This window comes from Scophthalmus maximus, chromosome 10 (genome assembly GCF_022379125.1).
Source record: "Scophthalmus maximus strain ysfricsl-2021 chromosome 10, ASM2237912v1, whole genome shotgun sequence".
Taxonomy (NCBI): domain Eukaryota; kingdom Metazoa; phylum Chordata; class Actinopteri; order Pleuronectiformes; family Scophthalmidae; genus Scophthalmus; species Scophthalmus maximus.
In genome coordinates this window covers 5895827-5918847 of record NC_061524.1, presented here as the reverse complement: position 1 = coordinate 5918847, position 23021 = coordinate 5895827, and the positions used below count along the sequence as shown (strand labels likewise).

At 42.5% G+C, this 23021-nt stretch overlaps 1 protein-coding gene across 2 annotated transcripts; it reads right to left on the bottom strand.

The window, feature by feature from the left end:
- Nucleotides 1–826: 826 nt before the first annotated feature.
- On the bottom strand, nt 827–22056 carry shtn1 (shootin 1). Of its 2 annotated transcripts, none has more exons than XM_035605302.2 (16): nt 21865–22056; nt 20404–20487; nt 19932–19992; nt 15334–15428; nt 11769–11952; nt 10645–10742; nt 10224–10305; nt 9946–10040; nt 9700–9846; nt 8358–8511; nt 7927–8044; nt 7234–7307; nt 5047–5150; nt 3958–4008; nt 3506–3626; nt 827–3148 (listed from the first exon to the last, which is right to left on the bottom strand). In XM_035605302.2, the coding sequence occupies exons 2-16, from the start codon at nt 20485–20487 to the stop codon at nt 3117–3119; spliced, it is 1500 nt and encodes a 499-aa protein (XP_035461195.2). In that variant the 5' UTR covers nt 21865–22056; the 3' UTR covers nt 827–3116. The 2 variants fall into 2 exon arrangements, with proteins under 2 accessions (XP_035461195.2, XP_035461194.2); XM_035605301.2 differs by having other exon boundaries at nt 20404–20456.
- Nucleotides 22057–23021: the final 965 nt, after the last annotated feature.

Below are 23021 nucleotides of genomic sequence, written 5' to 3'. Positions count from 1 at the left end.
GACCGGGAGCTGGAATTTGCACCTCGGTGCTAAATGAGGCCCAAAGCTTCAATTAACAGCGAGCTACACAAAAGGGTGGCGGACGCTGGCCCGCAGTTCACAGCTCTCGTGTTTCAGTTCCCTCACTCGTGGAGGTGTCTGGGAAATCTGGGCAGGTGCTGAGGTAAAACAAAAAAGCAGGACGAGGAGCGGCCCACCATCGTGGTTTCAAATCGCCAGCAGCCACTGTGACTGTGAAAAGGGCAAAGGGCGGATCCCCTGCTCCGGACCGGACTTACAGCCACTTCTGACTGAGGCTCACGGCCAGAATCCACCATTAAGTCACTTGAGCACTGTTGCTAAATGGCCCGTGGTGAAGCGACCTGATGGTTTTCACTCGCACCGCTGAAGTTTCCGACGTGAGCTCAGGGAAATGTCCCAAAAGATTTCCGGAGTTTGCCCTTCACATAGGAAGAACACAGGAGACTGTCTGAGTCAGACGCGTTCACGCCAACAGGAACATTTCCGGAGCTTCCTGTGGCGTCTGGGTAGAGCAGCAGGAGACAGGCCATGATGGTAATGTCGCTGCGAAAAACTCTTCTTGTCAACAGCCATCAACACGCCCACTGGTTTGTTTGAATCTTCCTGCCTTTTTCAGGAAATGTTACTAGGTGGCTGGCAGAAAAAAGTTCCGGAAAAAATGTTTGGAGAAACATTTGCGTTCTCGCCTGCAGCCCCTTCTGAACATTTCAGGGAAATGTGCGGGCTGTAGTGTTTGTCTGAAAGCAGCTTTGCTGATAACAATTTATTCAGGGTCTGAGTACAACAGCATCGGATGACTGAAAAATTGACTGTGTAAACATCAAGGTTGGTTTTATTTACTCGGATTCAAACACAAACACAGAAGTTTCTCAGTACACCAGAACGCAGTGCTGCAGAAATCATTCTAACAAAATTCAAACATAGTAAAACGGGCTTAAGCACATCAGACGTGTCTGTAAACCATAGTGAAGTGAAAATGGAGAAAGTTACAACCAGACTTTGGTTCTGATCTGGATCAGGTTTGGACTTTAGAAATCACAGGAGACAGAGTGGCTGATTTATGAGTCGCACAAAGACGGAGGAGAGCCGACAGAGACGAAACTTAAACTGCAAAACAACACATTTCTCTTTTTGTCACTTGATTTTACAGGAAGTTTGAGAATGAGAACAAAAAAAAAGAAAGATCTGCCAATAAAGTTGGCAAAATTTTTGACAATATTGAAGAAGAACTTCATTGTGAAAACGTCTTCGAGGAACTTGAACGTAGTGGATGTGCCAGAAATCTGTTCTACGGTCGCCCTGAAGTGCAAATCCAAAATAAGAAAACACAACAGAGACTAACAAAACAAAATGACAAATAAAGAAAAAATCAGCAGCAAATTACAAACAATGTGCTGTCATTTCCCCCCATTTTTCATTGTGACATTTGTACTTCAGGGCCACCGTGCCGTTCTGCTGAATCAAATTAATCGAAATATGTATTCCTCATGAATGAGCACTTGTGACAACTTTCCAGGAACTTTATTGGAATCTGAACATCCCTAATGGGACTAAACCTCTATTCAAAGTGTCCTCCCGAATCACTGGTACCTGTACCAATGTTTAAAGCGTGTCTGTTTAAGATCAACAGTGAAAAGATTATTTTTAAAAAAATACAATAAAAATCTGAGTATCCTCGAAGTGACATGTCCGAAGGCTGAAGGTAGAACAGGTGGTACGCTGCAGGGAGGAGGCAGGGCCCTACATAAAATGGTGGCCTAAGATGGCTGCGGGGTCTAAGTGTGAGTGAGTGAGGGGAGAAGTGGAAACCAAATCTGCCCCAGTGGCCTGTAATTGCTCACTGGGTGGCTACAAGGTTAACACTTGTCTAGACAGAACCATCCAGAGACGTACGCGGCTTTGGCAAAAGCTCAAGGCTGCAAAACCTGCTCCGCTGTTCCTCGCACCGCCAAACAATGAACTGGGCTTTTCCCTTCAGCACGAGAAAAAGGAGCTGAGTGAACCCAGAAAAGGTGGCTTTGTCACACGCGCCATTCAAGTCAATGAAATCGAACGACCTTAGTGTAAATCAATGAAACGTTTGTGCTCGCAACCCACGCGCTACTCAACCTCCGGCTCCGATCTCAACCTGCACGTCTGCTCCGATTGGTCTTCGCCTGAGGTGGAACTTCACGTAGGACCAGTCTTGACTGTTTCACCAACTTCCCTGTTAGTCCAACGGTTTTAAATGTAAACGAATGGTTTAGGTCATGCGATATGACCACAATCCTTTGACAGATGTCGTGTCATATCCATGTTGTTACTCAGACGTTCTCTTGACTGTGTGAGTAACGTCTTCACAGATGACAAAGTGAAAAATCTTTCACTTAACGTTTTTTCACAGATGTGAAGTTGCACCAGCAGCTGTTGTCTCTGAGGTTACATCCATACGACTGCGTTTCCATTTTAAATCAGTGTTATAAAACAAAATCGGTCTCTGTCTCTATGAGCGTTGTAAACAGGAAGTACATCATCTACTCTGCAGTTGGTTGCTTAGTGACAGAAAATACTACCAACGATTAAACAAAAATGTTGAAAATTAGTAAACTTCTCCATTTTAGACGCTTGAAAACTCCGAGGCAGCGTGGACGATAGGCGTGAACGCAGCAACATGTACTGATTTTAAAAACTAAAACATAGTAATGTGGATGCAGCCAGAGTCTGGGGATTGTTTTGAGATCTCAACGGTACTGTTGAGGCTCTGATCCGTGGACTCTCTCCGTACTGCTGGACAGGATTCTTATGTAGGTCATAAAATATGTTAGTGCACTTCCACGTGTCAGAAGCAGTTCCTGTGTTAGGTACGAGCTCCTTGTTTCGTCTCGGCTGGTCAAACTCTCTTCTTCTGTTGTGTCACGTTCACTCACACCCGTGTTTGTTCGTGTTGCCTTCATGCAGATTTCCTACCTTCATCCGTGTTGTGTTTGAAGAACGCAAAGTACATCGCACGGCCCAAACAGACAGTAAAATAAAAAGCAAGGCATCGATTCCGCATGATGGGATCTTCCATCACTCCACTTCCTGTACGTCTGTATTTCGGGGCCTGGCTGCAGCCTTCACACTGCCGGGGAGAGGATGGACTGGAGACCTGCGCAAAGAGACAAACACACACTGGAACAATCAGTGTTGTCACTTTTGAAACCCAAACTGCAGCAGACGACACTGGGACTCTGTCGGTGACGCCACGATGATGTGACCGTATATGTGGCTTCAGTAATTTAACACAAAAACACGGTCACAACCTCCAACATCTCTTACATCATTTTGTGAAATAATTACACGAACTGGTCTTTTCAAAGACTGGTCTTGACTGCTAAGTCTGTCTTTGTCTTGTCCGCTTGAAGCACGCTGCGATGAAATAAAACTCATTACGCAAAACAATAATTGAGCCGGTAGATGAGCGGCAGCCGTCGCAGAGTTTAAAAGTGAATGAGACGAGGCTTACTGGCGTCGTGTTGGCTGTCCACCGCGTCCCGCCGCCGCAGCAGGATCCTCTGCAGCTCCTCGTCGCGGCTTGTCGGCGGAGGTGCTGCCTTAGGTCGAGGGGAGGATCTATTGAAATTCTCCTGGATAGTTTCGGCAAAAAACATACATGCAACTGAACCATTACAGCTGAAAACGAGTAGGTCTTACAGACACTAGCTTTCACTCCAATGTTGTGATCAAACCAACAGGAGGACAGTAACAGAACACGTGCTGATCTTCCTTTTGGGCGTCTGGTATGTTGCAGTGAAACTTTCTCTGAGGTGAAATGTCTTGACTTCTTCTTCAACCTTTGTTGAATGTTGTTATTCTACACATTACATTCTGGAACAAGTCTCTCCTCCGGCGTTAATGCAGTTAAAAGTACAGCTAGCAAAATGAGGTCTGTGGGGATATCTGATTGTGGGTCATTACCATGATTCCTTTAAGTTCCTGAATGGCGGTATTAGAGGGCAGCCTCTGCATCTGACAAAAGGAAAATGGGAGGAAAAAGATGGGTTTGGTAAATAACAGCAGTCTGACCCATTATACTTATTTTTCCTCAATCAGCGGAGACGAGACACTGTAGGCAAGCACGGGGACGCATGCTTTCCACAAGAAGCAAATGTGTCAACACACAAAACCCTCCGAGTCACGTCAATTTTCCCATTCTCATTAATTCTAATTACCTCGCTGAGCAGGTCCTAATGCTATCTAATTTGGCCGAGTTGTTGTGGCGGAGGAACACGCAGACTGAGAGACGTCTTGGCCGTATGTCGTGCTTTATTGAAAAACAAGCAGCTCTTAGACTGACCCACACACTGATGGATTTAGGAGCCCCGAACAACATATGGTCAACAGTGTACAAAAAAGAAAATAATAGTTCTAGCTCCAGACAAATTTTCCTTTAATGACTCTTTAGTTCCATTAGTTCCATAGCATCCGTTTGTATGTCTTCTCTCTGTCTCTGCAGTTTCTCAGGGTAGTTGTTCCTAAAATAGATGGTCACTGATTTTCGGGCAAGTCCTTGTATAACAATCGTACGATCATTTCTTTAGTGTCTTTTGAATATGTTTGTGTTTACAAAATTCTGCTACGGTTAATCTGTGATTATACATTATGGAAGTGCCAATAAATCAGATTCTTCCGATTTGACACCATCAATGGAAAAGTCAATAAAGGTGAAGCTTTGCATTAGCCTCAAAGTGACATTAGCCCGTCACACAAAGTGAGGCACCACTTTGTGTGAATGAGCAACATTAAATAAACATCGTGTGATTAATGTTTTATGCTATGCACAATTTGCTTAACCTAGATGTTTTGAAAAATGTGACAGCCACAGTGGAGAATACGTGGAATATTCATTCGTCTATGTCCAATATTCAATCACGGCAAATGGGAGCAAATTGGAGAAACACACAGTTTGGGCTAGTTTTCAGTCATTACCAATGAATAGTTTAGAGTTTCAAAGTTAGAAACCTTACAGGTCAAAGGTCATGATGGGGTAATACAACATGAAGTCACCTGTCTCCTGGTTCTGTTAGTGGCCTGGCTGACTGGTCGAAGCTGAACGCCTCTCTTGATCCTCTGCATCATTTCATCCACCGCCTGCTGCCGGACGTCCGCATCTGGGCACGCACGCACGACGCACACACACACACACACACACACACACACACACACACACACACACACACACACACACACACACACACACACACACACACACACACACACACACACACACACACACACAAAACAAAACAAAACAAGCAAGATAAATGTCACCACTGAGCCTGGTGCTTTAGTCTTTTTCAATGGGCTACACTGTATTTAGATTCCCTGACACTGAAACAGAGTCTGCCTCAGTGGGAAAACTGTGCCAAGAACCAAAATGAGTTTAAATGATTTTGAGAGGTGCGAGGCAGCGTGTAATTCATTAGCACTGCAATTGAAATAAAACTCAATTGGCTGTAAAAGCTTTAAAAAAAAAAAAAAAGACACGAGCCCCAGCGACCAATCGATTCAGTTTTGTGTTGGAGAAACTCCAGGGTTTTCCTCTTCATTATGCCCTAAACACTGACTGAACTGTATTATTGACACTTCTGTTTTAGGGTTGAAGTCACGGAAGAATGGCTATTGCTGTCGCCAATGTTTTCGTTCAATGTGCACCTGTAGAGTTCAGAGCCGTCACGGTATGTGAGGTGACTGTAATTCACCTGGAATGAATTTTGCCTCGTCGTAAAAACCCAAACACTATTCATCTGATTTTTTTTCTTTCTTTCATCTGAGGGAAAGAGTTCACAAAAGAAAGGAGGGGAAAAAAAAAACTCCAATAATGCAGCCCATTGGCTAAGAAATGTGAATATGAAATGTTCTAACACAGAACATTCAGCTGCACACACAATGGAACTATTGTCAGTGAAATGTCTTTAAAATGTCACACAAAAAACTATTTTGTGTTGAAGTAATAGTGAAATATTTTCCTCCGAAGTGATCAGAAAGAGACTATTATTCTGGTGTCAGAGTAGAAGATACCTCGTGCTCAGTGCCCAATTCAGGCCGCACATATTCACAAACCGCTTAACAAAATGAGGACTAGCTGTTGTCTGTTCAGTCTACGCCGATGTCCTACCTACTCTGGCGAGTCAAGGCTTCCCCTTTTGTTTGCACTAATTGAAGAATTTAACACGTTGACCTGATGGGCCAGGGATGGAGATTTGGGTTTGAATTTCTCATGCGCCACTTCCTACATTTTGTCCTTCTATGCAGAAATGACATTGATTTGCAAAGGAAAAGGTGAAAGGAATAATTTCTAAAAGAAAACTACACGCAACCCCCCCCCCCACAAAAAAAATAAGGATTCAAGACCAGCTCTCCTACTTTAACGTGCATGAGACACGAGGATAAAATACAAAATGAACATACATCACACAGAGAAAGAAAAGATGCAATAAAGACATTTAAATTTCAACATTAACTGTCCACAGAAATCATCCTTTCAGAAAATTCTCAATGTGAACAATAATATCTCGTACTGTGCTGACACATAAAAGTAAAGCCCCCTGGGGCAAGTGTCTTCACATCTCGAGGACACGACACGACACAAACTCTGGATTGGGTCTGGACATTCTCATGATCGGATCAGACGCCACAGAATGTTCCGGAAATGTTCCTGTTGGTGTGAACGGGTGTGACTCGGACAATCTCCTGCCGTGTTCATATGTTATGTGAAAGGTGCCATGATCCGCGAGGATCTAGAACTGTTGAACGATTATTGAACACTCTAAAGTTCACAGAACTTTTTGAAATGCTTTTTCGGTATCGTTTCCTGTGTCTTGTTGTTGGTTACTTGACGTTTTCTTGTCTTTTCCCGCCCTTGTGTGTCCTGAGTTGTGGAATCTGGATTACTTGAGGTGCTTCTGCCTTGAAAGACAGTAAGTCTGGGTTTCTTTGGTACTATTAAGTGCACGTGCCCCTTACATGCTCTGCATCTGCATTTGGGTCCTCCATTGTTAAGCGTGACAAAAGGCAAAGTTATATTCAGACCCAATTTTCTGGACATGTACCAGAGTTCAAAACAAAAAATAATGGGACACCTGCACGCCTTTCCAGACGGACATTTCTCCCGGTTTAATCATGCCACATGTCGCAAGGTGCTGCAGCTTTACATACTGTACAGTTGATGTATTGTGGTTGTCTGGTGTGTACCTGGTGAGTCCTGGACCTCTAGTGGGATGTCAGTACAGATGTCCCTTCTCTTTCGGATCAACGACAACAGCGAGCTACATGGGGAAGGCACAGACAAGAGACCAGCTGGTCATGATTTAGGACGCTGCTTTCACAGGAACCTTCTGATATAATCAACAACGATCTCGTTAGGCCTTCAGGAACACATGAAGATTTTAATCTTACTCACATAAGATTTTTGATTCTGCGTGTAACCTGACTATCACCACATCATACGTTTTTCCCCGGCTCCTTCCCCTCTGCTTGCCAAAGTGTCCCTGACGACTGTGTTAATGGTGTGCGATAGAAAAAGAGCTGTGTATAGAAGCGGAGTCTGACTTGTGTGTATGAATGTGTGTATGTGACTTGTTCTATAAATAAATGTATTGTACCATCACCTACTGCCTTCAGGGCCAGTTCAGCCTGATGAATTGACTGAACACATCTCCAACTAAAGTCCAACTAAAGGCCAACAAAGCCAGAGATGAAGTGTGAGGTTTCAAACTCAGTGGCGATTACCCAAAAAATCTGAATTTTTTAAAAAGAATTCTACAGATATTAATTTTCATCCACCACACAGAAAAATTACATTTACAAACCATAATTTTTTTAACTTTTTAATTGTTACCCCTCGGTAAGACGTCCAGTCTGAAAGAAGTTTGTGTGTGATCAAACCTGAGCGGGTTGGAGGACGGAGCCGGGGCCGGAGGAGGTGGAGGTGGTGGTGGGGGCGGAGGTGCTGGGGCTGGGGGCGGGTTGGTAACTGCCTGCAGCTTCTTCTGGAGCTCCTCAACTGGCCGGTCGATCACATCCAGTTACAGTAAACACAAGGTAACAGCACAAACAGCAGAAAACTATTTTAGTCGAGAAGCTGAGGGACAGCTAATGGTCTTCCATGCGGACAAAAGACACAAAGGGAATTTCATGGTCACACTTTACATCACATGGGGCCTGTTGGCTTTGTTGCAGCCTACACACACACACACACACACACACACACACACACACACACACACAGTGTTTCTTCTATAGTGCTGGCCTCTGCAGCGTACAGTATAATGCCCCGCATCTCGTCCTGTCCTCACACTTTCCAAATATATCTTCACCTGTAAACCGCAGATCCTTGACCTCCACTTCAGTTTTGGAGCATTTGTCACTGTATTCCCTCTTCTCCTCCTCCACAAGGTCCAGTTTGCGCCTCAATGCCGTCAGCTCCCTCTGAGCCTCACAGCTACTCAGCCTGTCCTCCAGCTGCTTTATCTGAGGATGGACCCACCACGACAACACTCAGTCTATCTTGTTTATTGAATAAATAGCATAGGAAAAAAAAATCACATTCAATAAATTAAGCCTTTCTATTCTACTTTCCTGACAGCACTGCAGCACTGGTGCTTATCATTTCTGATAAGGAGCATTTGGGAGGCTGCCAGTTAATAATCAGTCATCTGCTCCCGGACCCCAGTTCCTTCACCAGTGTTCTAATTGTTCCTCAAATGAAGGGCATGGCAACCTCTATCCTGGCACCAGGAGAGATCAGTGATCCCACTCAGCTCTAATTGTGTTCCATCAGTGCCAGAGGGAGGTGGGGGATGTTGGGAGGGGGTAACTGGAGGCAAAACTGCTGCTCTTAATTATTAATCTGGCTGGTCGTGGCCCCGAGGTTTGTGTGTCACGGCCTGTGATTGTTCACCAGGCGACCCCCCCTCTATGTAATTAACCTGCCAAATAATTATTTTTCTTTCGATTGATGCCATTTTGATGCATTTGACTAGGAGGAATTACAGAGATGGGTTACAAGAGCAATACTTGTTTTTTGTCTGAAAAACTGTACAATTACTTTTGCTCGACTGTTGCCGTAATTCGATCATGAGATCTGTTATGATATGTTACGTACTGGTTTTTGATTCCTGTTATATTTCTAGGACAGCATGAACAAGACCAGGAATGAGGAATACACTACATGTGTGCACTGGGAGGCATAACACAAGCACTGCAGGCAGACATCCTCAGCCGCTCGCAGACTTGGGCAAATGACAACTTATGTCATGCTGACCAAATTTTGGTTTTTTTTTTCTTCCAATTAAGATAACTGTTTATGCAATTCAATCCAACAAGAAGAAATGTATTTTGTTCAGATGCCTGTACTGGATGTATGTATACTCCATCGAACTCAACCAAGAATGAAAAACGCCCAACTCTATTTGTGGTGTTACATTCATGGATGTTGCACTCAGTAGAGCACATACCTGCTCTATGGAAAGTGACAAAAAAGAAAGTGACAAAGGATTCCTAGATCCACCCCAAAATTGAATGGGTTCTTTCTTGGCCCATGTTCCATCAAGTTTTGTGGAAATCAATTGTGTAGTTTTGTGTAATACTGGTGCCAACCAACCAGTGGATAGTGGTTTAAAACACAACTTCCTTGGTGGAGATCATTATCAAAGAGACCTGGTTCTGGTGGCCCAGCCTCTGCGTCTCTAGGTCCCGGGTCAGACTGGTGACCTGGGTCAGAGCTTCCTGTAGCGCGTGGCTGGGCGAGGAGCTCTGCATCAGGATCTGACTCTGTCTCTGCAGCTTCTTTTTCTCGATCATCATCTGAGGAAAATAAGGAAGGAAAGTGGATATTCTCGCACGTGAGACTGATGTCACAAGACACAAAACAACCAAATGAAAAAAACAACAACAACAACTCACCGCTCGGCCAAAGTTCTCTGCCTCTGTCCTCAGATTCTGCTCCAGGCTCAAGGTGTCCTGTAAAGCCTTGTATTCCTCCACAGCAAACTGAGACACTGGACAAACATTTATACTCTGGGTCATTTACTGGTGAGATGCAACACACGTCATCAGCAGCATACGTTGTGAGACCTTGGTGTCAATACTGCAGGAAAATAAGACCATGCTCATGTACAATTATTAGTGATGGTGTAGAAATGAAGACCACATAAATCATATGCACCCCCCCCCCCCCTCACCTCTGTTGTATTTCCCCAGCAGCTTCTTCTGCTTCAACGTCTCAGCAATTAAAACGGTGTTGTCGTTTTTCTCCTTCAGCAGCTGCAAATGGAAGAAGGGACAGAGCGGAGACACAACACAGACAAGAGACATTGTTCAGCGATTATGTGTCAAGAAATACGGACATTACTGTAGAGAGTGTTTTGTACATTTATTGTTACTCCATCCATGTTTACTCTACTTGCAGCTAAAACACTTGTGTGGTCGGAGATCGTTAAAAACGACAACTTAGTAGTATGAATGCAAGATTAAAAATAATTTGGCTGCTATTACAATTCAATTTATGGCCCCTCTTCTCTAAATTATAGATTTTTATCAAATAGTATAATAGCATAATAGATTTAGAATGAGTAACAATGGAAATCTGAGGGTTAAACTTACTTCTTCCCTGGTTTCCCTCAGTTGGTCTCTTATTGCCTCGAGATCAGTTTCTGCTTGACGTTTCTCCTTTAGCGTCAACTCCAACTTACTCTGTAGCTCTGTAACAAAAAAGAATCAAAGCACGGGATTCTTCTTACACACAAAAGAAAAACTATAGCAGCATCGACCATTTGAATTTCTCTTCATGTACGTGGTTCTGTCAGTCACGAGCTTCACGTGTTAAATGCTCAGGTAATGCAGCTCACAGCAGGAGCCGGAAGAGACATTTCGGAGGCTACTTAAGCAGAAGAGGTCGTTGACACCTAAAATTGTTCTTAGCGATGGATGGTGTGCCCTTTGTTGAGTAGGACGGGCGTTCTGTTGAATAAAATTAAATGAAAATGCTAAAAAAAAAAAAATGCCTGAACACAAGAACAGTTTGACAGTGGCAGGACCTTCCTCAGGGCAGCTGATGTTCTTTGGTCGTATTTACTTTAAACACACACACACACACACACACACACACACACAAACACACACACACACACACACACACACACACACACACACACACACACACACACATATATATAAAAGAAACAAATAGGAAAACAAAAACTTATTTTTCTATTCCATAATTTTCTGCATCCGGGTTTACCATTTGCAAGCAAGATGATTATTTCGCCCTTCGAATGCCAACATGTCTTGAACAACATGATGGGAAAAGCATCAGGGAGAGTGTGTCCATTATCACCCAAGGTATAATTACTGCTTCACCAAAAGAACTGACCCATTACATTTTCCATCGACGGTCGCGTGAGAAGTTTACATTGTTTTGCCTTGGTACCAAATGAGGCTACAGTAACCCAGATGATGTGGACCTTTTAAAAGAGCACTCCAGCCATTTGGGACTGCGCTTTCATGAAGTTAGGGAAGACACATTACTTTCTAATGACATTTCTGTACATAGATTCACCGGACAGAAATTAGGCTTTTTTTTTTGGTCCACCTTTTTGCAGAGGGAGAGTTGGCATGGTGCTACAGATGCCAAGGCTGTTGTGTCACACTCTTTGTTCCAGAACACCAGCATGTTGTCTATAATACAGTATCTGGTAACTTACATTAAAACTGCAGACATCCTGTACCTGAGATGGTGGTGTGGCACTGCGGGGAGAGGCAGACCTTGCTGGCCACATTTAGGTCTTTGCCATCCTCCTCCTCCTCCTCCTCTTCATCATCCTCAAGGTTGATCTCAGCGATGGCGTTCGGGCTGAGGTGGGACAGCAACATCATGCTCTTCCTCTTCAGAGAGCGGTTCTGACGGTTCAGCTGCAGAGATGAGGCAGAGATCAAACTATTTAACGGTGCTACTATATGTGATATTTTACGTTTCTCAAGATGAAATCACTTTTACAATAAGAAATGTTGTGTTGGGCATTGATCTAATTGGTTAACGATACAAAAATCATCAACATGAAGCACTGCCACTGTCTGATACATGCAGGTCCACTAAGTTGTTCTTGTCGGCTCTCTGCGTGTTGTTCCCTGCTCAAAGACGCCACAAAAATATGTTGCGCCGCAGGTTCACGGTAGGGTGTAATGCAGCTGCCGGAGAAATGTTGGATTTCTGTTTTCAGCATCATCTCCATCTGTCCTGTGGACCCCGTTGATTAAGAGCACTGTTATCTTTTTTTTCTTCCTTTTTACTGCAGTTAAAGCCGCAACCCAAACATAAAATATATCTTGGCATAAATAAATGAAGAACAGTATTTCAAATTACATGTTAATTCATATAGTCAACAAGGTAAAAGGTAAAAAAAAAAAAAGGTTATCTACACATTTAAAAGTTTACTCACTTAAAAGTCGGGTAATAACATCTTTACTTACTGCTGTAAAATCTGTTGGACATGATTAAGCTGCAGTAACATTGAACTTTTCAAAAGAAGTACAAGCCTTTTTTTTTCTTGGAATGGAGAATGAGGTCGCAGATAATTTTTACAGCACCGCCATGACAGTAACACTGGAGTGTAATGTAAATACAATGCCTTCATTTCTCAAATCTGCATAGTGACAATTGAGCTCTGTATTAATCTGGTGTGGAAAACAGGCAAAGAAATGAGGTAGTACAAGAGACAGACAGGGCGGATGAGATGTTTGTTCTGATTCCCTCTTTTCTTTTGGCCCTGCAATCAGTCATAATGGCAGGACGCATGCAAAGGCAATGATAAGGTGTGCAAAAAACAGACATCATTAGAGGAACACAAGCAGATGAAGGAGGCAAAGAAATGCCTCCTTTGGATGCAATCACAGTTTTTTTTTTTGACGTGTTTGCTTCTTGCATCTCTGTGCGTCGTTGTGATTATAACTTCTAACACATATTCTTATTTTGCCATTTTTTGCGAAATCGATTAGTTTCTACTCGGAGCATCATGCATACTAAACTGCCACAATGGCCATTCCATTTCTTAAAGTTCAATTATCGGGACGGCCACACGTGTCAATTAGGGGAGAACATCACTGTAACGCAAAACATGAATGAAGCCTATGGGAAGGAGATGGATGCCAATTATGCATGTTTCTTGGTGTCGTCTGAAGGAAGAAAAGTGCCTTGGAGGGGAGGGAAAAAAAGAGGAGAAATAGAAAAGGCGTGTGATAAAAGAAACATTTATTTATTAATGGCATCCTGGTGGGAGCGGATTGCAGCAATTCCATCTTTTGATGATGCCCTTCAGGCTGCATCATATTTTTTTTCCTGAAATGCAATCAGCAACACATAACATGGGATCACATTATTTTCATAATAATCTACAATTGGCGAGAAATGTACGCGTAAAATTATATACTCAGATGAATCAAGGCTGGCATAGCATCAGACGAGCACTCTGCGTAGGGGCAAAGTCGCGGCGCCTTCATCTCACAGAAAAATAAAGGTTAAGCATCGAAAACACATTCTGATTTGACTGGTTGTAAATTCCTAATACCTTCTGGTTGCTTTTTAATTGAGAAACTATTGAGGACTCAAGGAATTGCTCTGAACTTTAGCCTCTTTCAGACGGGGGAATATTTGGCAAAATTACCATCCTCAGGTTCAAGGAAAGAAAATCTCCAGTATGTCCGCCCTCCTCTGACAACATCTCTGCGTGTGTTTTGAGCATTACTTTGAATGTAAATAAGTAATAAGCTGTACTATACTATATGAAGTTTATATGAATACAATATTGCTGAAATGCTACTAGAATGTTTGTCTTTTCTCAACTGACGCCGATTTCATGCACTGGGTCAGTAAAGGTGAAGAAATCTGGCACAAAATAATCTCTCAAGGCAAGGACACTGGTAAATAATTACTTTTGTGCAAATCCTGGAATTTATCCAAACCTGCACATTTGGGTCCATTGAGAACGACAACAAACTCGACAAAAAAAAAAAGTGTCTTTGAGAAGCTTCTGCAATCTGCATTATGAGCCATTCAAAATATTTTTTCCAATTTGAGTTTCTGGCAAAACCTTTAGGGGGGGTTATAATGTAGTTATATTTTCATGCAAAATAATAACCAAAAAAATCATAATGCCTCAATCTCACAAACATAGGGCATCTCCAGAGGGTTAACTTTTGGAGCTGACAGTGAAAGCGATATCTACTGAGTTTATGCTGTATCCTGCCTGCCTGCCAAGAAAATGTTATGGATGTCCTCATAGGCCACCAACTTTTGGGATTTCTGCCGATTCTGCAGATGATCAGTATGTGTGTGTGAGAGTGAGAGAGAGAGGGCAAAGAGCACTGCACACAACTCTACAATGAAGCAACAGCGCAAAACACAGTTAGAGATATTTTCAATTGTGAAAAAAAATTAGTATCATTATGAAACTGTGATAGGACACAATTGTATATATATATGTGTGTGTAAATTAATTGCTGCAATGCTCAGCCGACGATGTAAATAGACAAGTAGCCAAAGGCCGAAAGTATTTCTCAACAACCCACTTCTGTCCCCAGACACCTCGTAGTATTTGGGGCCTGTACAAATCTTCCTTGTCACTCCTATAAGATAAGGATGAAAAACAATCCAACAGAAAAGAGGACCACTGAAGGCTCAAGGACGTACAGAAAAAAAAACAACGGAAAAAAAGTCAACCTTCACCATAATTCTCCCTCAGCCTCCCACTGCCCAAAATCTGGTCCAGCAAAGGTGGACCGTGAGGGCTTTTGTCCAGAAATTGAATGAGAAATGATTACTGTGATAAGCTCAACACCAGTGGGCTGCCAAATCACCATCTGCCAAGCTTCCCCTGCTCTCAATCACAGCTTACATTTTAGCAAGGACCCCCCCCCCCCAAAAAAGTGTGCTCCGAATCAAAGGAACCCATATAGTTTTACACACTAAGATATGGGGACTGGAGGAGCACAGAGTGCTTTTGATTGCAACATACAAATTGAATGTGTCAGTGTGTGATGGTTTCTGGAAAACACCGACCAGGGCCACATTTTCAATGGCTGATTTGAAGCTGTAGAATTTATCTAGCCAAACTTATTCTCAATCAACAGTTCCTACAATTTCCATTGCATTATTCCTACTGCGCTTTAACATAATTGCATTTTTTTCTTGATTGTGAGCACGCGTTAATGGGCTTACATCCAAGTTAGACCACCAGTTAGAGATAACACAGATGGCATCATGACACGTGTCTTAACAGGACCGGAAGCAAACTGCACCTTGGAGGCTAGGGCTTCAGCACTTTCTCTACACGTCCTCTCGATCTCCAGGTTCTCCTGGATGACGCTGACCTCTTCGATGACCAACTGAGACACTGGGAAAAAAGAAAAAAGAAAAGACACGGCAAATGACAAAACAATACTGACTTTATAACTTGTGTCCACTAATGGCTCCTTCTGAGGAGTCGGCATCAAGATTCTGATGAAAATGTGCAACCAATTTCTCACAAAGTGCCACAACTAATCAGTATAACATGTATTCCTGTGGCAGTCAGTTCTTAAGAATATTGTTCATATTAAAATCTAAATGTCTGTATTTTCCGGTGCTGTCATTAAGAGACTGACTTTGCAGCAGGGATGTTGGTCGGCATTTAGTTGTAAGACATCTAAACCTGGTACCTCCAGGATTAGATGTGGTGGGAATAGTGCTCAGGAGGGTATCTACAGGTGATGAAGTTTTTGGAGCTGATAGGTGCCATTATATCAGTGTCACGTGTTCAATTAACCAACTTGATGAAGCCACAAATTAAATTAAAGTGATCAACGATGCAAACATATCCAGAGACAAGAGCACGATGCACGTTGATCTTACTTGTCCTGCTCTGTAGCAAAAGAAGCCCAGCGCCGATGTGACAATGTGACAATTCCAAACTTAAAAAGTTAACTCAAGGCTATTGAACCTGACACCATCAATGAAACAAAGCATGTTTGGGATGTTCTGTGTAAGTCGGCGCATACCTGTGACTTCTCAATTCATCGCGCAGTTAATTGAGATAAGAGTGCTGCGACACTCGACGCTGAAGTATGTTTCTGCTTGCTATTATGTCTGCAATCTGAGTAGCCTTATTGTCAAGTGACCTGTGTGCACCATTATGATTGGAATTCAAAAGGAAGTGAACTAAACAATGTTACCAATGTCCAAATCATTTCCCCTACCTTTTTACTTTTTCATCAGACAAGGACAACGTGTGTTGAGTATCGACTGAATTCAGGCAGAAGACAACTTTAGAGCACAAGACTATGAATAATAGTTTAAGGTTTGTGTGGAATTTTTGTTCAGATAATAATACTTGTGATGCTGCACTTAACCCGGGTGAAGGGAAAGATTTGCCCTGACGCCTTATTTCCTTGCTTAACTACTGCAGCATGTACAATGCACTAGAAAAATATATGATGAGAACAATATAGAATTTGTATTTGATGAAACATAGGCAAGAGTTAGATCGAGGAAAATATACTGTAATAAAAAATTTTTTAAAGTTTTTTCAGCGCACACAGAACCGACAGCTAGCGGACCGTGAGCAAAAAGTGTATTGGATTAAAATAACTTACTGCCCCTTTAAGACATATATATACAAATATATACAAAATATTGGTTATTGCAGGTTTTAACTAAACCTGAGGAGCAGTTAAAAAAAACATCCACAACCACAAACTGTAATGTTGTTTAAGCTTCAATCACACCTCGGTACAAAACGGGACGCCCTTTAAACAATGCCCTGCCACTTAACTAATGAAGCATTGTGATTGAGTGGGGGAGATATTCAGCATTAGTGCCATTGCTGTGGGCAATTCGGTCCCACCAGTGACACCTAATTAAGAACTTGATGAACGCCGGCGCTGGGCGATATCAGCGTTCCTCCGGCGCCTCGCACATCAGTCACTGAATAGCACTTAGCTGCCAGTTTTCGTCCTCAGCCCTCGTCTCCCTTCCCCTCTGCCCGTCTCCATAATGCTGTGGCCACACTCAGCAACTTACGAAAGGATGCCTTGAACTAAATGACATGTTAATTATAATTACCGGTAGCCATGGTAAATAAACAGCGGTGGAAGTGTTGAAAGTGTATGAGCGGGAGTCGACGGGAGCGCTCTGACTCGTCAGAATTGGCAGTCTTAATTGTAAGTTTCAGGCCTCCCCATCATCATCACTCCATTTTTTTTCTCCCCTATTTTTTTGTGTCTGTCTTTTTTCATCCTCCTCTCAGGAAAGACAGTGATTACCCCTGTACCGACGTGCTGCATAATGGTATCAGCGCCCGCCAACGGAGCAGTGAATTAAATTGTATCTGCAGCCGCTGTGAAGCCTTGATGAGGGGGGCAGATGCCTTTGTGGTGTTATCATTATAACACAATGGTCATGTTGTCATCAACCTTGCCATCGGCAATTGAAAAGGCATGATTGTGTGTTGGGAGCTTTTTCTCCTGTCCTCCCGCTGGCCCCCCCGCCGCCAACCCTGTCGCCCCACCCCCAACCGTTTCGCTGTGAATAGGAGCAATTTTCTAAGAGCTATGAAATCACGTAATAGGTCCTAATATGCAGCTGCTTGGCACAGTGTGGCAGCTTCTATTAACACGGAAGTCAAACACAATATGTGTTTTGGCTGGAGATGCACATGAATACACGAGTACGGGCCAGATTTATTCAGATGAAAATCCACACAACTGTCACCATTACAAAGACAAACTATTTGCTCCATCTTTTGACATGTGGTGCCCTATTTCAAATTCTGTCTTAAATAAAGTGGTCAGAGCAAAGCATTATTCAACGTGCGAAGAAAATCGTTTTGGAGAATTGAACGGTGGGCGAGAACATCAGTTATGTATTTGTAGTGTTGTTGGGAATCAAATTCGTAATAGAACCTGGAGCCGAATTCCAAAGCCATTATCTGTGTCCTGGTTCATAAATTCAACAGGTTTTGATTATTTTCAAAACTACATATGGTAAAAAAAAATGTTGACAAACTTCATCTGATTGCTTGCAAACTCTACTAAATATGATACAAGGATATAAATGAGAAATTACAAACTGCTGGTCAAGTCCCTTCATCAGATGAATCTTTATCAGATTTAACTTTTGTCTGTCATGGTTTTCTTCACATTTGATCGGTATTGTTTTTAACGTAAAAAATTCTTTCTGTGTCATATTAAATTATAAAGATTACAATCATAAAGTAGCAGTATACCCCGTCTTTGTGTGTTAAGCTGTTTTCACACATGAACATTGCTCGGGAAATTTTCTGGAGTTTGCATTTTACACATGACGAATGCATCAGGAGTTTGTCCGAAACAGAAGCGTTCACAAAAGGCTGGGAATAATTCAGGAATATTTTGTGGCGTCTGGGTACAGCATGCGGGAGGCAGGACATGAGGATAATTCCACAGCGGAAACCCAAGTTTTTGTTTACTGTCATCAACACGTGGAACATTTTCCTGGAATTTTAACCCGGGGGGGCTGGTAGGAAAAGTTCCATAAAATGTCAAGAGCAACATTTTGTGTTCACACATACAGCCCCTCTGGAAAAAGTTCAGGAAAAAGTCTGGACTTCAGTGCATGTCAGGGCAGCAGTCAACACGCTGCTGTCGGAGAGCCAGCTGAGGCAGCAGCAACAGGTGAGACTGACGGCAAGCTCACGGACAGAGCTGTAGGGCTGCAACTAACCATTATTTTCACAAGTTGTTTGATCCATAAAATGGTGAAAAATGTCGATCGTGTTTCCCAAAACCACAAGATGATGATTGTTTTGTCCCGACACCAAAGATTTTCAGTTTACTGTCATACAGGAGCAAAGAAACCAGAAAATATTCACATTTAAGAAGCTGGAATCAGAGAATTTTTTCTTATTTTTTCATAAAAACTACTTGAATGAATTATCAACAAGTTGCCAATTAATTTAGTAGTCGATTACTAATCGATTAACTGTTGCAGCGCTACAGAGCTGTGCATATTGTGCAGGTATTTATTTGTCACTTAGTATTACGCTGTTATAAATATATCCAGTGGATACACATGTTCTTCAGTTCTGTTTGTGGAAATACTCATTTTGAATTGCTCCTCAGTGAACTGGCTCCTGATGTCTGATAGCATTTTCTGGTTATCCCCTTATCATCACGCTGATAGAGGCTAACGAAAATAAGACAATAAATTGTAAGCAAGTGACAAAATTACACAATAAAAGGCTAATTAGGCGTAAATAAATCTTTATCTTTTTTAATTTGAAAGTCTGGCCTCTTGTGAAAATTCTGGCCCTTGGACAAATGTAGCTGACGACCCCCCGTCTGCCCTCCATGTTTGGAATCAGAGGCTACTGACAGTTTGATTACCAGTATTTTTTATATCATGGTTTTCTTTCACACTTGTATACTGAGCTGCTTTCAGACATGCACTGAAGTCCAGACATTTTCCTGAACTTCTCCAGAGGGGGGAGCACAAATCTCTGCAACTGTTGCTTCATTCATTTTCTGGAACTTTTCCAGAACATGTCAGAGTGAGAATAAAGCAGACAAAACCTCTATTCAAAGCCTCAATGTTCCAGAATGTTCCTGCTGTTGTGAACGCTTCTGACTTGGTCAATCTCCTGCTGCGTTCTTCAAATGCGAAAGGCAAACTTTCTCTATCCCTGGCCCTCACCCAGGCTCATCCCACAGACTTCACACTTGATGCCACAGGGAGACAAACTGGCAGCGATAATGACTCTGCTGCTGCACTTTATCGAGTTTACATCAACACATTCGTGAGTTAGAGCCCGTTTGTCAAACGATTGTCCATCTTAAATCTCACTCTCTGGGACATGCTTTTGAGTCAGGAGAGAGGAACGCACCTTGCTGGATCTCGTTGAGCTCCTTGACCGCCTTGTTTCTCTCCTCCTCCAGCCTCTTGCACTGCAGTGAAACGGACGGACAGACGGAGCAGATTTAACACAGGATCACTGCTGTTTTAATCATCATGCAGCCTGTCTGCCTGTGCGACGGCACGACTCAGAGACTGCATGTATGCCTCACAATGAACACTCAAGGGAAGATGAGGGAACATAACTACTGGATTCACGTCCAGCTATTAGTAATGCTCTTTAATAGCCACCAAACATGATGCCCTCTCTGTGTCATCTCTCTCCATTCTCACCAGTGTTTCCCTGCTGTTATCATTAGTCATCATTTCATAACAGTTTTTTTTTTTTTCATCCAGCGTTTACAGTCAGCTCACAATAAAGGATTTAATTTGTGGTATTGGGGAGACTGGTCAGAACTTGACCGACTCCACGCAGTGTCAGAGATACAGTTATTCACACTTACCTCCATGGCTGCCGTCTCGTGCTTCCTCTGCAGGCTTTCATACTCCTGTAGGGCTACGGGGAGCAAAGGATGCCAGTGAGCCATCTTCATCGGTGAGGCACATGTCAGTGAAGAACACAGTACTCATATGTTCCTGTTCAAAACACAGCCAACAAGCGGAAACTTTGCCCAGCATGTGATGACTTCTCATCCAGTGACTACCACCGCCGCGGCTCGTGTCCAGTGTCTAGCGTGGACTTTTGAATATAGAAACACTCTGATTCTCTCTCTCTCTCCCCCCCCCCCCACACACACACACACAGATATTTGCCCTGGGGTGTAAGTACATTAGCAAGGAGGATGTAACAAACTGCTTTCTATAATAAATGTGTATTAACAGATCATCTGGCTGGTCAGAGAGATAGCAATTATACATTGATACATTTCTAGACTAGGACTGTACCTTACAGAAGGTGTATAAAAGGAAAAACACAACACACACACACACACACACACACACTGCTATGTGCAAGTTTTCCCCATGGAACAACGTGTGTTAATCAGTAACCGCATCCAGCCTCTATTTTGCTCCTTGTGACGTTCAGGAATTCAGGAAGTGACCCGGGCATATTCTGATACTTCGGCCTTCACAGTATGTTTGACAACACGCCCTCAAGACAGACGAGAAGATAGTGCACAGTAGTATAGAAAAAAGTAAATAACTGAACACACCAGTAGGCATGGTGTTCCTAATAAAGTGCTCAGGACGTATTCTGGCCATTTTTTAAGGACTGTAAAGGCCGTTTGTGATAAACAAGCTTTGAATTGCAGTGTCATAAAATAGGCTTTGTCCTGCCACTGTCATATCATGTCGCTATGGTATTTACAAAGATGACATAATACAGTAATATGCACATTACTAAAGTGTTATGTCATATATATATATATATATATATATATATATATATATATATATATATATATGTTGTGTAACACCGGCGCCATTTTATATATATATATATATATGATACCAGATAAGGGCCTTCAGCTTCCGGTGGGTCAGGATTGGAAGCAATGGGTTAAAAGGTCCTTAGTCTAACTCAGGCCTGGGTAAACACTAAATACGCCATTGACTGTCGTTATGAAAAGTAGAGAAGAAAATAACCAATGAATCTGAGGGTACTTCTGTAAAAGGACCAATTGAGCCGAAGTTGTTGAATAGTAACCACGTTAGTTAAAGTCTCCGTATTCAACGTAGAGGAGGGAGATTCAACACACACACAGACACGTTGCTCCACCTGAGTAGCGTTAATATTTTACTGAAATATCAACAAAAAAAACAACAACTGCTGAGCCTTTACAATGAAGCGGGCAAGAAAAACTCAATATTTTTGAATTTCTACATCGCGCGAATGTATTTAAAAGGTCGCGCGCGGGGCTGTACCGGATGTAAACACGTCTCTAAACACGCGTAACACTCACCTTGGTCGGACAGGTCCCTGATGATGTCGATTTTAGCCAACTCCTCTGCAGCCATGGCGTGAAAAAAAGACAAATCTGCTGAGCGAAGTTCCAACCGGAAGTGCTGCTGCGCGACACACCTGTCAGGTGCCGTCATCGTCATGGCGCGGCTCAGATCAGACGTCCTGCCCGTTGTGTAACACCGGCGCCATTTTGTTTTGCTTCCCGCTTAAACTATTTGTTCCAATATGAATATAGGAAATATAAATAACTATATACTGGATAGATGATAATGGCGGCCTATTGGTACTAGTACTGGTGTTTTGGTCCTTCCGGAGAGACATTTTACCAAAAACTGGTCACATATGCCGTTTCCTCTAATTTTCCTCATCAAAATTTTAAAGACAATTACAAAATAATGACGATGACTCAAAAAGACCCACTTCAGGAGCTTATTCCAGCGCTTTCATCCCCATTTGGAAGTCTTCTATAGCACATGGGAGTTGGCTCAGTTGTCAAACTTGGTTACCAGCTCCAGTAAACGACTAAGTAAACTGCACCAGCCTGTGAAGACAGAGATTATCTTGATTATCATAGATTATTTTTGCCAAACAACTCTTTTCAAGGTCAAAAAAAGCATCCACTTTCAAGTGTATGTTCCACTGACACTCAGGACAAGATTAGTTTTAGCAGGGGGGAGACCAAGACATGGTTTTCTATTACAAATTAAATCTACATACACATTTTCAGTAAATCACATGCAAAGCAAATTTCCAAATGAGGACAACACTGACCTGCATTAGTGTTGCAGACGTAAAACCAAACAAGATTTCTCATATAATTTAATTTATTCATGGACACAAACTCACAAAACCATTATACACAACAAAGAATTAGTTTCTGCAGACACGTGGGAATGTTTAACATTTGTATACTCTTTCATGATAAAAATCAAACAACAAAACACAAATAATGTTAACATCCACTGCATCCTTTTTAAGAGTGGCTCAAGGAAGCAAGAGGGCCCAAAGGAGAGGAAGAAAGGGTCGAGTACCAGAGGGGCAACATACAGTAAACATCTGAACTCTGCTTGTGGCCCAAGTTTGTCTTTTTTTCTAAGGATGTTGTGGATGGTAACATGAGCAGATTTTAAGTAAAAGTAAACATGAAGCCACCGA

Coding starts and splice junctions, on each gene's coding strand:
- shtn1 (XM_035605301.2), bottom strand. CDS start 22,006: ATGACGATGACGGCACCTGACAGGTGTGTCGCGCAGCAGCACTTCCGG. Junction 11,953..15,333: donor CTGAAGCCCTAGCCTCCAAG/GTGCAGTTTGCT, acceptor TCATCTCTGCAG/CTGAACCGTCAGAACCGCTC. Junction 7,308..7,926: donor CCGTCCTCCAACCCGCTCAG/GTTTGATCACAC, acceptor TTCCCCATGTAG/CTCGCTGTTGTCGTTGATCC.